A 17,240-nucleotide genomic window follows, 5' to 3' on the forward strand; every position below is an offset into this window, starting at 1 on the left:
GAACAACACCACCTGCACGTTCCCCTCCAAGTCACACACCATCCCGACTTGGAAATATATCGCCGTTCCTTCATTGTCACTGGGTCAAAATCCTGGAACTCCCTTCCTAACAGCACTGTGGGAGAACCGTCACCACACGGACTGCAGCAGTTCAAGAAGGCGGCTCACCACCACCTTCTCGAGGACAATTAGGGATGGGCAATAAATGCTGGCCTCGCCAGCGACACCCACATCCCGTGAACGAATAAAAAAAAACCATCGCAGGCCATTCCTTCAGCTGTCTAGGTCCTATGCTCTACAATTCCCTCACTAAACTTCTCCGCTTCTCTACCTCTCTCTCCTCCTTTAAGGCGCTCCTTAAAACCGAGCTTTTTGTCACTGTCCTAATATCTCCTTTAGCTAAGTGTCAATTTTTAAAATCTGATTACGCTGCTGTGAAGCGCCTTTTGGATGTTTTACTACGTTAAAGGCGCTATATAAATGCAAGTTGGTGTTATTATAAAATGTCATCAGTTAGAATCGTAGAATCATTACAGCACAGAAGGAGGCCATTTGGCCCATTGAGTCCGTGCCAGCTCTCTGCAAGAGCAATCCGCTAGTCCCATTCCCCCGCTCTTTCCCCATAGCCCTGCAAATTTCTTCCCTTCAAGTATTTATCCAATTCCTTTTTGAAAGCCATGATTGAATCTGCTTCCACCACCATTTCAGGCAGCGCATTCCAGATCATAACTATTCGCTGCGTAAAAAAGTTTTTCCTCACGTCGTCTTTGGTTCTTTTGCCAATCACCTTAAATCTGTGTCCTCTGGTTCTTGACCCTTCCGCCAATGGGAACAGTTTCTCTTTATTTACTTTATCTAAACCCTTCATGTTTTGAACACTTACATCAAATCTCCTCTCTACCTTCTCTGCTCTAATAACCCCAGCTTCTCCAGTCTATCCACGTAACTGTAGTCTCTCATTCCTGGAACCATTCTAGTAAATCTTTTCTGAGCCCTCTCTAAGGCCTTCACATCCTTCCTAAAGTGCGGTGCCCAGAATTAGACACAAAACTCCAGTTGTAGCCGAACCAGTGTTTTATAAAGATGCAACATGACTTCCTTGCTTTTGTACTCTATGCCTCCATTTACAAAGTCCAGAATCCCGTATGCTTTTTTAACTGCTTTCTCAACCTGTCCTGCCACCTTCAAAGATTTGTGCTCATATACCCCCATATTTTTTTGTTCAAGCATCTAGGGGTAAATTTTAACCCCATGAACAAGTGGGTTGGGGGCAGGTGGTAAGGTAAAAATTGTAAAAAAAAAGCTAAGCCCAACCCCAACCCACCTCCAACCAGCCCACTTCTGGTTTTATCGGAGGTGGGTCGAGGGGCGGGCTACCAACCCGCTCTTAGGAGGCGCGTCGGTCAGTAAAATCTTTTAAGGAGTCTGCAGGACTCCATTTTGACAGGTTTTTTATTTTTAACTCCCGGGGGCCGGGATTCCCGGGCTTTCTGCTTCACGCCACATAAGAGGAGGCGAGTAGGCCCGGCTCAGCAGGTAAGTGCCTTTATTGCACTGCTTGTGGGCCAGGAGGAGCAGGAGTGTTTCCTCCAGGCCCAACAAGCTCACCTGCTGCGATCCAACACATGCGATCAGCCGACCTCCACCCCATCTCCGACCTCCGACCCGCGCCCCTCACGACCTCCGACCCACGCTCCTCACGACCTCCGACCCGCGCTCCTCACGACCTCCGACCCGCGCTCCTCACGACCGCCGACCCGCGCCCCTCACGACCGCTAAGCCCCTGACAACTCCCCACCCCAATGAACCCCCCCCACCGATGACCGACCCTTCCCCCGAAGACCTCCCTCCCTTTCGCACCGAAGACCGACCCTCCATCCTGAAGAGACTGACCCCGCCTGAAGAGACCGACCCCCCCCCCCCCCAAATCTAATACTTAACCGCTGGCATCTGCTCCCTGGCTGCACTACCATCCGATTGACGGCTAGCCTGTCAATCTGGGCGGGATGCCTACAAAAAAAATGAAAGACGTCCTTACGTCAAGATCGTAAGGAAATCCAGGTTTCCTGTCAGGAATTCTCCCCCACCCTGCCGTCTTCCCAGTTCCCCATTAAAATTTACCCCCTAGGATCAATTTTATTGTGGGGATTCTGGCTTAAAGCAGTTACGAAGCCTGCCAGTTGAGGAACTAAATAAACATTAATAGATGTACAACCTTGCACCAAGGAATAATTCAACTTTGGCTGCGTATGATAATTCAATTCCTTCAAATGTGTCAGTAACCTCTTAATAATGCCATTAAGAGTCACTATTTAAACAAAACTATTTTGAAATTTGAGCAAAATTAAAAGGTGATAATGTCAGTTGTAATTTATAATCGTTTGAGTTCTGCTGGTGAGATATATATATATATATATTTTAGTGATGTGAATGCTAATTTCACTGTTCAGCAATGTAACTTACCAATGTGTTTCTCACCTTAGTACAATTCTCTATGGAAGAAGTTAAGTATTGCAGTATTGACAATGTATTATAGATGTTCTTTCACTTGTGTGAAACACCTTTATAACTCATGAACATCATATCAATATTTGGCACCGTTAAGTGAATGATTCTAACACACAATCACAAGTGTGATAGCCTGGATCAATTTGCGACGTGTTTTCAAATCTATACATTTTGCTTGAATATGTTTGTTTTCCTCCAATTTGATAAACATGCATTTTTCTTCTTTCAATATCCTTTTGTATTTTACCAATCCCTAACTTCCAAGCAGGACTCTGGCATTCTGTAACTGTCTGGTGGGAGATGAGAGGGAGCATCCCTGGATATCTCATCATGTGATATTCCCGCATTCTCTGTGGAGAAGTACATAGACTCCATTCAGTGCCGCTTTCTGATGGCACTTTTGAGATTGAAAATTCACCATATGAGAAGTCATGGGTGTGAACCCTTATGTGGGTATTAACTCTTATTTTAAATGGGTTAGTGCCTCCTTTAAAACACTGGACATCGGATGACATAAAATAATGACATCGGAACCTGCTAAGCATTCCGTGGCTAATATTGCTAATAGTAATTTCTAGGCTTAGATCACAGCCTGGTGCATTTATTCTTTTAATTTCTAAACTGAAAGTTAAGTGGAGTTTGATTCTCTGTGATCTAGTGATGTCTTACTGGGTTTGCAATTGGTGTTGCAATATAAGAATGCTGCCTGAGTGATGGCAGCGAGCAGGGGATACCACTTGGTTTAACAGCTAAATTAATTACCAAATATTGTTGTTTCTCTCAAATTACACAGTAAGTTATCAGATTTACTTAAACAATTTCACTCTAATAGAATGTGGGAGGAGATCATTAACTGGCACCAAGATGTAACTTGGGCTCTGAATGTATTAAGATGGGTTCTGGTAGAAGTGTAGATGATTTTTTTGTAGCCAATTCCACCGCCCCCCCCCCCCCAACTTTCTCTTCTCTGCTAAGTCATTGACTTCTGCTCAAGTTTTGGTTCCGCGGGCACTGACAATCCTCTCATACCAAAACATTCATTCTTCATTTGTGAGTGGAGACAGTGACAATCCAGCAATTGGACCTGTCTACATCTGACATCTACATACACGTGCTTTCCAGCAGAGGTCACAGGATAGCGATCAGGAGTTGGAACCTTGACTGATGTTCCCCGCTCTAACGTGGAGCATTGGGGCCAGTTATAATGCTCCAACTGCTGCCCCGGCTGAGAGCTTACTCAGCACTGACTTCGAATTAAACATGGGACTTTCTGCTCTGTATAGCTCAGTTACATGTTGTTTTTACCAACTTAGCCATTCCTGGAAGCCCAAGAGGTGGCCTTTTTAATTTTTGTATATGTTCACTGTATACCAATGATTACACAGTGCATCTCATACATTGCCTTCCATCCTTTTTAACACTAAGAAATATTTGAATGAAATTGTACTAAGTGATATTCGTAATGAATATGTTAATTCATTTGTATGTACACTCTGAACAAAGGTGTTAACACATTCATTACTAATACCACACAATGGGATTTCAATCTATTGGAGTGTAAATGCCATTGTCCTTTGCAGGAACTGAATTGTAATGGTATTCTGAGGTTGAACATTGAAGAAAGAGCCACTGCTTAATTGTTGTCTCTGTTTCAGTAAAGGATGTCAAATTGAAGAGAGCAGACGAGGCATTTGTTGAGTTTAAATTTCATTGACATTTCTTCTTATAATTCCACTCTAACATAGAATTCCACACCACTTGCAGTTTAAAGTCACAACCAACACATCACATGGAAAGCTTATTGTACTGATAGGATCCAAATTGACTTGAGACATTATTTGTACAATATACAGAAGATTCCCTTTACATCATAGCACATAAATGATCCAAATAATTTGTATTGAAAAAGTTGAACTGTCAAGAGGAATCAAATATTAACCAATGTACTCTACCTTCCAACAGTTTCTCCAGCCCCACCTTATGGAATTACAGTTCTTGAAAGTGTCCATAACGCTATGGTATTAGGATGGAAGCAGCCCAAATTCCTCGGTGGTTCTGACATCACTGGCTACTTTGTGGATTACTGTGAAGTTATTGATGATATCCCTGGAAAATGGAAAGAAGCCCATATCAAAGCTATTAGTGAGCGGGCATACAGAGTAGGTGAAACAATACATATTCCTTACCATGTTTTTAGAAGTTGTAAGGGATAACTTTCAATTCAATGCACTTCTCAAATGTCCATCTGAAAATAATGTAGGATTAAATGTATATATCACTTGTATTGAAATAATTTTGATTTTATTGCCTTCTGAAGACCCACCATTTCGGGTCCCCTTTCCTCCAGGGTCATTCCATTTGCATGAGTCATGCAGGGGGTGTTAGCTGGATCCTGGAGCAACACTATTCATTTCAATGGAAATACATTGCCACTGGACACTGGTGCATAGTCAGTAGGCCATATGTATATGTAGAGTGGAGCAGCGTGATGTTGGAAAGTGTTTGGAATCTGGCTGTATAGAAATCGATGGACTTAAGCTTTACCATAACAATATGTTAATCAGTGTGAAATAAAAACAGAAAGTGCTGGAAACATTCGGCAGGTCAGGTAGCATCTGTGCCGAGAGAAACAGAGTTAATGTTTCAGGTCAATGACCTTTCTTCAGAAGTGGAAGATGTTAGAGATGAACAGCTTTTAAGCAAGTACAGAGCCAGAGAAAAGGGGGACAAAGAAGGAACAAAGGATAACGATCTGTGATAGGGTGGAGGGCAGAAGTGTTTAAATGACAAAAGGGATGATGATGCAAGACAAAAGGGGGTGATAATGGGACAAGTATAGAAAAAAAAGATGGGTCCAGAGGAGGTGTAAATGATTACAACAGAATAGCAAAGGGGGAAGGAAGCATGAAACTCTGGCAAAGCAGAGAGGATTGTCGTGGCCTGGGACTTGAAACATTAGCCCTGTTTCTCACTCCACAGATGCTGCCTGACCTGCTGAATGTTTTCAGCATTTTCTGTTTTTATTTCAGATTTCCAGTATTTGCATTATTTTGCATTTGTTTCAATGTTAATCAGTGTATCTGGCGAATTGTCTTTCTCTAATTCTTGATCTTGCTACTTACTTATTACAGATCCATGACCTAAAGGAAAACATGACGTATCAGTTCCAAGTCCGTGCGGCCAACATGGCAGGAGTTGGTTTACCATCTCTGCCAAGTGACAAGTTTAAGTGTGAAGAATGGACCATTGCTGTTCCAGGCAGGTCTACTAACTCTCTAAAACAATACACTTACAATGGTGATGCAGAGTATTAAAGCAAGAATAAAAGATGCTGTTTATTAGAAAAAATGTGCTTGGAAAGTTTAGCAATGGTACAGTAGCTTAGTAAGTAGTCTAGTAACCCTAGAGGTTGTCAGTTCAAATTCCACAACAGCAAGTTATGAAATTGAATTCAATAAATTGGTAATATGTAACAGGAAAAAATGGCCATGAACTGTTGTAAAAGCCCAACTGGTTCATTTATATCCTACAGAGAAGGGAACCTGTTACCCCTACCTGGTCTTCCTGCTCATTCCCACATTATGCGACTTACAACTTGGTACCCTCAATAAATGCTGCCTTGTTGGTGATGTCCACATCCCAAGAATTTAAAAGAAAAATTCCAATATTTGGGATTGGACCATACCTTATAGCATCAGTGTGGCACCATGTGATTGACTATTACAGTATTTCAATCGTGTTGGACTACTATCTGAGACAGTTCATTATGAGTTTCAGTTATTATCACTGCATATCTGTTGCTGCTGATGAGACTATCTGATAAAGCTTGTTTGCTTCTTTTGCTTTATTTTTAAAATACAGAATATTAAGACATTTAGTGCTGTAATGTCAATATTGAATTCCAAAATATACGTATAGAATTGTAGAAAGTTACAGCATAGAAGGAGGCTATTCAGCCCATCGTGTCTGTACCGGCCGAAAAAGAGCTAGCCAGCTTAATCCCACTTTCCAGCACTTGGTCCGTAGCTCTGTAGGTTACAGCACTTCAAGTGCACATCTAAGTTCTTTTTAAATGAGTTGAGAGTTTCTGCCTCTACCACCCTTTCAGGCAGTGAGTTCCAGACCCCTACCACCCTCTGGGTGAAAAAAATTCTCCTCAGCTCCCCTCTAATCCTTCTACCAATTACTTTAAATCTATGCCCCCTGGTCTCTGACCCCTCTGCTAAGGGAAATAGGTCCTTCCTATCCACTCTATCTAGGCCCTATAATTTTGTACACCTCAATTAAATCATCCCTCAGGCTCCTCTGTTCCAATGAAAACAACCCCAGCCTATCCAATCTTTCCTCATAGCTAAAATTCTCCAGCCCTGGCAACATCCTCGTAAATCTCCTCTGTACCCTCTGTAGTGCAATCACATCTACCTAGGCTACATCTGCCTCGTGTTGAACAGGTTTTGGAATAGTAACATTCTCCCCTAATTCGCAGTCAGGTCTTTTTTCTCTTTCTTTCTCTCGCTTTCCAGCAAAAGAATGTTAGGGTGGTGAGCCTAACTCAGCAACCACAGTATACATAAAATCAATAGAAAGGGGCAACGCCCAGTAATGTAGGTGAAATGTAAATTACAGAATATAATGTTTGGAGAGGATTTAACTTTTAATGCAGACGTCTATTTCTCAGCACATTTACTGTAGACTAGTTGGGGGAGACTTTTGGCTTGGATGCCAAACTGGTGTGATATCAGCGATGTGCCCACTGAACGCAGCCATTGTTTCAGGTTCGGGCCTCATTACCAGATTGTCGGTGAGTTGCGAGCGCCAAATGGGCACCCCGCTGCAGCTCACTGGTATCCCGCGGCAGAAAATTGGCCAGCTATAGCACGCAGACAGTCAGGCTGTTAGGGTGGGGGGGTCACGGATGTCATTCAAGGTGCGAGAACAAGCCAGGGCCCTGAGGAGCTCTTCTGCTTCTCCTGGCCTACAAAATCTTCAACAACCACGCCGCAAACCCCCTTACCCTTTTGGAGCGGCCTCCAGTGGTCCCTTTAAGGATCGCTGGTTAGGCCTCTCAACGTCTGGAGAAATGGAACTGGCATACGCGGGCATGCTCCACCTATTTCTCTTCGTAAGTTGCAAGCAGGGTTGTACAAAAGGTGTAGGACCCTGATTTGCATAACTAAACAGCCTTCTCCCACCCCCCAGCTTTTGGTCATTTGTTCTAATACCTCCTTATGTGGCTTGACGTGAAATTTTGTTTGACAACGCTCCTGCGAAGCACCTTGGGACATTTTACTACGTTAAAGGCGCTATATAAAAGCAAGTTGTTGTTGTTGTTTTGGATGAGCGTGCTAGGGGCCCATTTAAAGGCCTGCCTGAAAGTTGATTCAGGTGGGCAAATGGGTGTACAAGGTCCCCACGAGACTTTGAATTGCCGGTCACGAGTTTTTCAGCGAGCAGCCAGCAATTGAAAGTTTCCCCCTTGGTTTCCTGTGTACTGTACACAGAAAAATAAAAACAAATTGCTGTGTAGTACTTTGTGGTATACTATATCTTTTGTGCATGCCAGGTTTTTTCATTGTCAGCACTACTGCTAAACATAAGATAGACAGGTCACACTGCCAACCATGTGATTAATATACTGTGGCAACAATAGATAACACAAGATATTATTAAACACAACCAACCATGGGCAAGAATTGCTCTGGTTGCTATTTCTAGAAGAATATGTTTACAATTACACTAGAAATACCCAGCAGAATGCGGTGAGGATGTTCTTACACATAGGGATTTCTTATTCACATGTACTGTACTTTATTAAATTACAGGATATAACATTTGGAGAGGACACCAGTTGGTAATGCTTAAAACATTTACTGTAAATGTGTTATCATTCCTGGCTATATTTTGTGTGAAGTAATGCATTTTACAAACTGATGCAGGGCCACCTCATGATGTTCTGCACACTGAGGTCAGAAAGGATTCACTGGTACTTACCTGGAAAGCTCCAGTATATATCGGTCGTAGTGAGGTGACTGGTTACTATGCTGACATTCGGGAGGCAGATGCAGATGAAGAAAAGTGGAGAAGTGTCAATGAAAAGGAAACGTCAAAGAGATACATAAAGGTAAAAGCCAAATTATAATTTCTATTCTCAAGTGAAATTTATGAACACAGTTTTTCAGATCACATTTGTTTGATCAAATGTACAAACTTTGTATCACGGCAACATTTCCAATTTGCAAAGTGAATTACATATCAATTACTAAAAGCAAACTATCTGGTCCTCTTCCTAAGCTGATAGTTCAGTTTTTTTAATAAACTTCATTCTTGTATGGTAATTTACAGCCGTTGGTCTAGAAAGGTGCTAAATGGTTTCCTAAGCCTCCAATATGGCAGGTAGGAAGTGCACGCTCATTACGAGCCAGAAGTGCGCCATTCGCCATGTTGGTAGAGGCCAAAAAAGCGGTGTGCAGTGGCGATGCCTGAAACAGGACCTTTGCGTATAAAGAAGATGGGTATTTAGTGGCATGTGGAGAGTTGGCAAGCATCTCTGAGTCCTCTATCATATTCATCGATGGAATGTTAAAAAAAGGACCCAACAAGGTCAACTTTTAAATCATCTCATAATCTCATCAATACCTTAACATTGTCAACAGGTACAAGATCTGAAAGAAGGCAAGAGCTACATTTTCCGTGTGCGGGCTGTGAACAGGGCAGGTGTTGGAAAACCATCTGATTTAACAGAGCCAATCACCGCAGAAACAACCCCAGGTTTGTTTTACCAGTATGCAGAAATGACTGAAAATCGAAAGTGTTTCTTATTCACAAGGGGTGGTTTGAAGTCAAGTGAAGTAAATGAGTTTTGATTAGAACTGTCACTCTGTACATTCACTTGCCTCTGTAAAATGATTTGTATCTAGTCTCATCTCACTCAGGTGTTATCAGTCAGCCTCCTAAAAGTGCTGTTGAAGGCAAGTGTGAAAGACACAATATCCAGTTCTGATCGCAAGGGGTTACCATCATCTTTTCCCCCCAGGTTCCGTTATTGTATGATTAGATATTGGGCAGTTTGCACACATTCCGCAACATAATACAGGCTGACCAGCACCTCTGAACATGAGAAAATATCTAAGGCAGATCCAAAAATTGTAACACCCAGTCTGTGTTGAGTTAGCTGATCCCAGCTGTGGCAGTAATTGGATGCTGCAATTAACCCGAATGCCCCTGAGAGAGAGAAGAAATTTGACCAGCTGGAATTATTTGTGTGAAAGCCAGGCTCATTTTGGATGCCCTGTGAGGTTAAATAGTTTGCTGATACTATCTGGCCTTCCACATAAAGAATGTACCCCTGGGTAAGGTATCAGAGGGTGGACCTTTGGAATTGACCCAAACAGGAATCAAGTGCCTTAACAAGAAGAGACTCTGGCTGATAATCACCTGCTTGATCCCAAAGGCACCAAAACCAGTTATAACATCCCACGTACCACTCTAACTGAGATCAGCTCAGTCAGTACAGACCGAGATTGAAACCTTGGATTTTCTGGTCTGTAAAGCTCAGGTTAACCTTACCAACCTAGCCATTTAATAAGTTTTACAATATTTTCTGCTTTTACTGCAGATTTCCAAAATTTCTATTTTTTTTATTCCTCTTATATACCTGACCTGCTGAGCTATCAACTTTGGACAAATCCTAATGCTCAAATTTTCAGTTGTGAGTCATATCCCTCAGGCACTATCTCATGGAAAAACCATAAACATGGTGCAAAGTAGCACGATGTGTTCATCAGAGAGAACCGAACAAAACTTTTGTTAATTTCTTCAGCAGAAACAGTGAAATTCTAAGTTTTCTGATAACATGAAATATCTATTATCTGCCACATTGGGGGGAACCCTCTTCTAGATCTTGGAAATTGGTGGATAATTGAGAGCTCCCAAGTTTTGGTCTTATACACATAGTTCTACAATACCTCAGGGGGAAAAAAGACAAGTGCAATACAAATAAGAAAAACATGATATTGCTTTTTTAATTTAAAAAAAATGAATTATAAATAAAGAAATATTAGCAAATGCTCTGAAATGAGGCAATGTTTTGTGCAAGGCTTCTTCCCACAAACATCCAGATAGATAATCAGGAATGTGAATAATTGTAATGTGGATAACAAATGTTCCATTGTACAAATCTGCCTGAGCAACATGCTTAGGATCTCTTTAATTCCTGCGCACGGTATTGCAATACTTAGTGTTAATTTCACTGGAATCATTTGAGCAACATGTAAAACTTTTCTCGCTTAAATCCAATGGTATATCACACAAACCTCCCTGTGTTCAAAGCATCAGCACTCGGGGACATCAGCAGAAAATTGTAACTCAGGCTGGGTAGAGAGAGGCAGCAGACCACACAGTTTCGGGTGGGTGGAGAGAAGCAGCAACAACATTAGGACCCAGGCAGCAGTTGGGAAGAAACAGCAGCATCGTAGAGACTTGCGCTTCTGTCTTCAAAAAGCCAGCCAGCGGGGTTCTCGGGTGCATCACCAAATTATGTTTCTCACAGTGCAGAGCAGCTCATATAACAAATAGGGCCTGCCTCTCCAGCTTTGCACTATGGTGAAAAGGGGTTTGTGTGGGATCACAAAAAGTGAGATCGTGTGACACTCCCGCCAAATGCACAAGAGTTGATGTATTTGCTGATCAGGCATTGTTTGAACAAAAAGTTCCAGTCTGCAAGCACTGACGTTGTCAGATTGATCAGCACCAAACTTGTAAGGAAAATTGGAATTCTGCAAGCAATCTTTTCTGTCTTTTTTCAGGTACCAACGAGATGGTTGTAGATGTGGATGACGATGGAGTTATTTCTCTGATCTTTGAATGTGCTAGCATGGCTGAAGGTTCAAAGTTCATTTGGTCTAAGAATTATGAAGAACTTATTGACTCATCTAAAGTTACTGTGGAGACCAAAGGTGGAAAGTAATTACATTTTCTGTTATCACAATATAATAGGGGCCCCTGCTGCGCCTCTCGTCTGATTCATTCAGGGAGATCCTGACCCCCTTTTTGTTACCAAGTTCAGTTGTAGTGTTGGATACAGCTGGTGAGAGGAAAATCAGCTTATTTAGACAGAGAAGAGGATGTCATTAATCAAAGTTGCCATGTTATATACTTTGCTGGAAATAAGCTCAACAATATGTGAAATCAAGCATTTTCAAATAGCTCCAATCTGCATCAGTGTATCTGACATTAATGTATTTGTCAATGTATTTATTAACTATACCAGAATATTAGTAAGCTAAAAGGATTACTGAGACATTTGTTAATTCATCAATACGTTGGTCTAGGAAACGCTCAACTTGGTTTATACAATGATTATCCAATGCCCTCGCCTATAGATATACCAGTGTTAGTTTGATGTCAAGCGCTGAATTCTTCAACAAACTTTGTCACACCATGTTGCACCATATCAAAGTTTAAACATTATATTAACAACCTTTCATGGAAAGGTCATATGTTGAACAATTAGCAGATAAGTAAGAAACTATAGGAGCATGAGTAGGCCATACGGCCCCTCGAGCCTGCTCTGCCATTCAATCAGATCATGGCTGATCTTCGACCTTAACTCCACTTTTCTGCGCGATCCTCATATCCCTTGATTCCCCTAGAGTCCAAAAATTTATCTATCTCAGCCTTGAACATATTCAACAACTCAGCATCCACAGCCGTCTGGGATAGAGAATTCCAAAGATTCGCAACCCTCTAAGTGAAGAAATTCCTCCTCATCTCAATCTTAAATGGCCGACCCCTTATCCTGAGACTATGCCCCCTAGTTTAAACACTCCAGCCATGGGAAATAGTCTCTCAGCATCTACCCTGTCAAGCCCCTTCAGAATCTTGTATGTTTCAATGAGATCACCTTTCATTCTTCTAAATTCCGGAGAGTATAGGCCCATTCTACTCAATTTCTCCTCATAGGACAACCCTCTCATCCCAGGAATCAATCTAGAGAACATTCGTTGCACCGCCTCTAAGGCAAGTATATCCTTCCTTAGATAAGGAGACCAAAACTGTACACAGTACTCCAGGTGAGGTCTCACCAAAGCCCTGTACAATTGTCGTAAGACTTCCTTACTCTTGTACTCCAGCCCCCTTGCAATAAAGGCCAACGTGCCATTTGCCATCCTAATTGCTTGCTGTACCTGCATGCTAACTTTTTGTGTTTATTGTACAAGGACACCCAAATCTCTCTGGACACCAATATTTAATAGTTTCTCACCATTTAAAATTATTCTGTTTTTCTATTCTTCCTACCAAAATGAATAACCTCACATTTCCCCACATTATACTCCATCTGCCACCTTCTTGCCCACTCGCCTAACCTGTCTATATCCCTTTGCAGACTCTTCATGTCTTCCACAGAGCTTACTTTCCCACCTAGCTTTGTATTATCAGCAAACTTGGATATATTACACTCGGTTCCTTCATCTAAGTCATTAATATGGATTGTAAATACCTGAGGCCCAAGCACTGATCCTTGTGGCACCCCACTAGTTACAGCCTGCCAACCTGAAAATGACCCGTTTATCCCTACTCTCTGTTTTCTGTCCGTTAACCAATCCTCTATCCATGCTAATATGTTACCCCCAACCCCATGAGCCATTATCTTGCGTAACAACCTTTTATGTGGCACCTTAGCGAATGCCTTTTGAAAATCCAAATATACTGCATCCACTGGTTCCTCTTTATCTACCTCAAGACTCAAATGAATTTCCTGGATTTACACAAATAATGTGCTGGCGTAGATTTGCGCCCAAAAATGTAGGCACAGCCCAGCCCAAAGTCATCTTATAGAATCATAGAAAGGTTACAGCACAGAAGGAGGCCATTCAGCCCATCGAGTCCATGCTGGATCTATGCAAGAGCAATCCAGCTAGTCCCACTCCCCCGCCCTATCCCCATAGCCCTGCAAATTTTTTCCTTTCAAGTACTTATCCAGTTCCCTTTTGAAGGCCATGATTGAATCTGGCTCCACCACCCCCTCGGGCAGTGCATTCTGATCCTAACCACTCGCTGTGTAAGGAAGTTTTTCTTCATATCGGCGTAAAAGTTTTTCCTTATATCGGCGTAACTAAGACTTCTGGAGTTTGATAGGGAGTTCCTTCATGATTTATTTTGGATTTTTCTAACTGAGACCTGCATTATACTTAACCAAAGTGCTGTCAGTCTCAGTACACCTGAAATTTTTCAGACCCTCATCCCCTCCCACGTGTTCAGAATGCTGGAATGCCCTTCCCATTGGGCATACCTGCATAATAATGGAAGAGGAGCAGGAAATACAAGAGGCTCTGAGAGTGAGGAGCCATGACAGAAGACTGCAGCCCACTCCTTATTACCCCTATTCATGGTGCTGCATTTGCCCATTTTTATGCCGCTCTTTAGGTTCCAGGGTCGGCAAATGAGCTCAGCAGAAAATTTCAGCCTAAGTTCCTGTCGGCAGGATCAGCACAGAAACCAACATACATTTTTGACATGATTTTGGCGTAAATTGGATTCAGGAAATTCGGGGCCATTATGTTAAAAGAAAACCACAGAAAGATAGTACAATGTATTGAGCTCCAGAACCCCATGCCATGGATTGATAAAACACAAGTTAATCCCACCATTTCCTACGTAATGAGCGCTTGGTCTCAGCTGTGCATTGTAGGAGGTGCAAGACAGAGGTATGTCTTCTCAGGAAGGGAAGGAGAATCAGAGAAAGAGTCAATCCAGTAACATGCATCTCTTAGTAACGAGTTACTAAGCATAATTTTTAAAGGTACGTAACTTTCTACAGTATGATCTGTGGTGTTGGCAGATCTAAAGAGGGGAAAACAAAAGAAAATAAACACAACAGAAGTATACAGAAGTATACACAGAATATACTGCTCAACAGCAAATATACAATGTGCTCAAATATCTTGAATTACTTCTTTCTCAAATAGGACAAGACTCATTTTCAATGACCCAGGGAAGGATGATTTGGGTGTATACTCTTGTGTTGTCACTGAAACAGATGGAGTTTCTTCCAGCTATGCCATAGATGAAGCAGGTATGTTAAAATATATTTACAGAGGTAAATCCAATTTACAGATTTACAAATCAAAAGATTTTTAAAATGGTGATTGAAATCACATCTGGAGCTAATTTCTCCACTGAATTTTTGGCCTATTGCTCACTGCCATAAACACTAAATGTGGAGATGCCAGTGATGGACTGGGGTGGACAAATGTAAAGAATCTTACAATACCAGGTTATAGTCCAGCAGTTTTATTTTCAAATAAAACTGTTGGACTATAACCTGGTGTTGTAAGATTACTTACATATAAACACTAAACCCTGTGGAGAACATTAAAAACTGAGATAGGAGTAGCAACTGGCACTGTATATAGAGATGGGTTTCTCTTGTCAGTTTTAAACAGTTGGGAAGGACACCTATTCGAACTGCCAGGGTTCTTCTTTAAATATGCAGATCAGGCTGCGATGACATCATCGAGGCCTGACTGCAATTTTAACCAGTGGCCTGAGCAGGGAAGCCGTTGTGGCTTTCCTGCCAGGTGAAGCTAGTGGAAATAGGAGTAAGGGCCAGAAGAGACCCAAAGAGGTAAGCTTTAAAACTTTTTTTTAAACTTTAATTGTGGGGCCAGGAGAAGCAGCCGTGCTCCTTCAGGCCCCACAAGGAAAGTTTAGGCCTCCCCTGCCCCTGGATCCCGCTCCTCGTGACTTACCTATATGCTGGGAACCGTTCCTTCAGTCCTTGCTGGCGGCGGCCTGTCACTCGAAATTGCACTCCTGCCCGCCCACCGACCAGCTGCCACTTCCCACCGGTTTCAGGCGGGCAGCTGACTGGGGGGTATTCAGATGAGGCCCTCTGAGTTAAAGAAGCAGAGGAATTAGTCCCAGTCCTGTTACTAAATTTCTTCTGTACCTTCTTTGGTAAAGGACTATTATTATGAAAGGTTTTATCTTAAAAAAAAGGAAGTAATGTTGGACTCAGAACCTGAAGGGCAGTACTAGCCCAGTACTGGTCTTCCCAGTATTTATAAATGCATATTGTTATTGTTGTGTCGTTGGATCCATTCCACTAGGTCACAGCCTACATTTATGGTTTTGGATTTAATTTAACATTTTGGGAGGAAAGATACAAAAAAATTCATGCAGCTTTGTCAAAAATTGTTCAAGTTGTTTGAATCTGTTTTTTCTTCTCTTTGCAGAACTGCTGCGTCTGCTTGAACTTAGTCATGAACATAAATTCCCGGGTAAGTATTCTAAACCTTATTATCATCTGGAGTTATGCTTGTTACTATCCTTTGATTTAATGTTGTTATCCTATTTAAAGTAACGTAAAATTTGATCGAGTGATACACGATCATATTACTTGCATTGACAGTTGTACCTCTGAAGTCAGAACTAGCAGTTGAGCTACTGGAGAAGGGAGAAGTGCGCTTCTGGTTGGAGGCTGAACGTCTCTCTCCAAATGGACAATGTAAATTGGTATTTAACGACAAGGAGATTAAAAATGATGAGGTGAGTGCATTTCCCAAGAACTTGTATTTATTTGCAGAATGGACTGAAGTGTTCAACCATTCCTTACCACTGATGACCGGGGCTAAGAATAGCAACAAGATAAATGGATTGTAAAAGAAAGCGTTGTCGATATCACTAGAAATACCAAATACAGGAAATTGTCATCAACACATTTATAATGCTGCGACACATAGAGCAGAGATATTCTTATCTGAAAGTTTCAGATATAACCCAGGAATGAAGTAAAAACTTCTCATTGATGACTGATTTGTGTAACTAATTTGAATTTTCAAATCATAAACATAGTATTTACATCAGAAATATATTTTTGAAGTAAATATCCTTTGACAGCCCCTCTCCTCATATTTATTACACAGCCATTCATTAGTGAAGACAGGTAATAAGCATAGTTTGGATTTTTGCATTCTTTCCAGCATCTATGGTTTGGTTGGTAGAAGGCATTCACAAGCTAACAATAGTTTGACCTTAGTAGACCTACCTCCATTTAGTTGTTAAACTTAGAAATGGTATAGAGTATGGTATCTTAATCACAATACAACAAAACAATTCCTTGTTAAGAGTGAACACAGTATTGGCACAAACATCCAGTTCATCAGCCCCCAAACTTGCTCATGATAACCAAACCGAATGTAAAACAATCTTTCCTTGATCTTGCCTTAGAGAGGGACTTTTTAAAAAAAAACAAAGTGACCATGAAGTTAAACTATTGCATGCATTCAGTCAAATTTTCATATTGCCATTGAGCCAGTCAGAGACCGAAGTTCTAACTGGCTGGCAGAGGTTCAGATTCATAGACTTGGATGAAATTGGATTAAATCAAGCCAAGCTAAGTCATGTTAGGCTTCTTTTTAAAGCAGGCGATTCATTCCCTCCTTCTGGCTTTTGTTAGAAATGTTCACATTATCATGTAAAATGCAGACTTGATTATCATTAGTAACACTAAAGAACCTAAACATTTTTGGGAATGCAGGACAAGAGTTTTTAAAATTCTAGTTTTCTCCCTTTTGCTTCTTTGCTCTCCTGAAGGGGACAGGAAGGGAGCATTGCTGGAGTGTAATTTCTCAGATGCTGGTAACCCTCTAGTACCTCATTTAAATGACCAGTCTGCATGTATGAGCCTATGTAGTGAGTGTCAGCAGGCTGTGTGATAGTGGGTGTAACAG

General features: G+C 41.6%; 1 protein-coding gene across 4 annotated transcripts in view; it reads left to right on the top strand.

The window, feature by feature from the left end:
* Positions 1-17,240, top strand: part of LOC137313965 (myomesin-1-like) — a 133,632-nt gene that overhangs the window by 56,918 nt on the left and 59,474 nt on the right. For all 4 annotated transcript variants that reach the window (XM_067979657.1, XM_067979666.1, XM_067979668.1 and 1 more), the window contains 8 exons: positions 4,471-4,667; positions 5,640-5,766; positions 8,445-8,629; positions 9,162-9,276; positions 11,313-11,469; positions 14,475-14,581; positions 15,744-15,788; positions 15,920-16,056. In XM_067979657.1, coding sequence (XP_067835758.1) covers positions 4,471-4,667; positions 5,640-5,766; positions 8,445-8,629; positions 9,162-9,276; positions 11,313-11,469; positions 14,475-14,581; positions 15,744-15,788; positions 15,920-16,056 — 1,070 coding nt within the window. The remainder of the gene's footprint in view (positions 1-4,470; positions 4,668-5,639; positions 5,767-8,444; positions 8,630-9,161; positions 9,277-11,312; positions 11,470-14,474; positions 14,582-15,743; positions 15,789-15,919; positions 16,057-17,240) is intronic.

This window comes from Heptranchias perlo, chromosome 3 (assembly GCF_035084215.1).
Source record: "Heptranchias perlo isolate sHepPer1 chromosome 3, sHepPer1.hap1, whole genome shotgun sequence".
Classification (NCBI taxonomy): Eukaryota; Metazoa; Chordata; class Chondrichthyes; order Hexanchiformes; family Hexanchidae; genus Heptranchias; species Heptranchias perlo.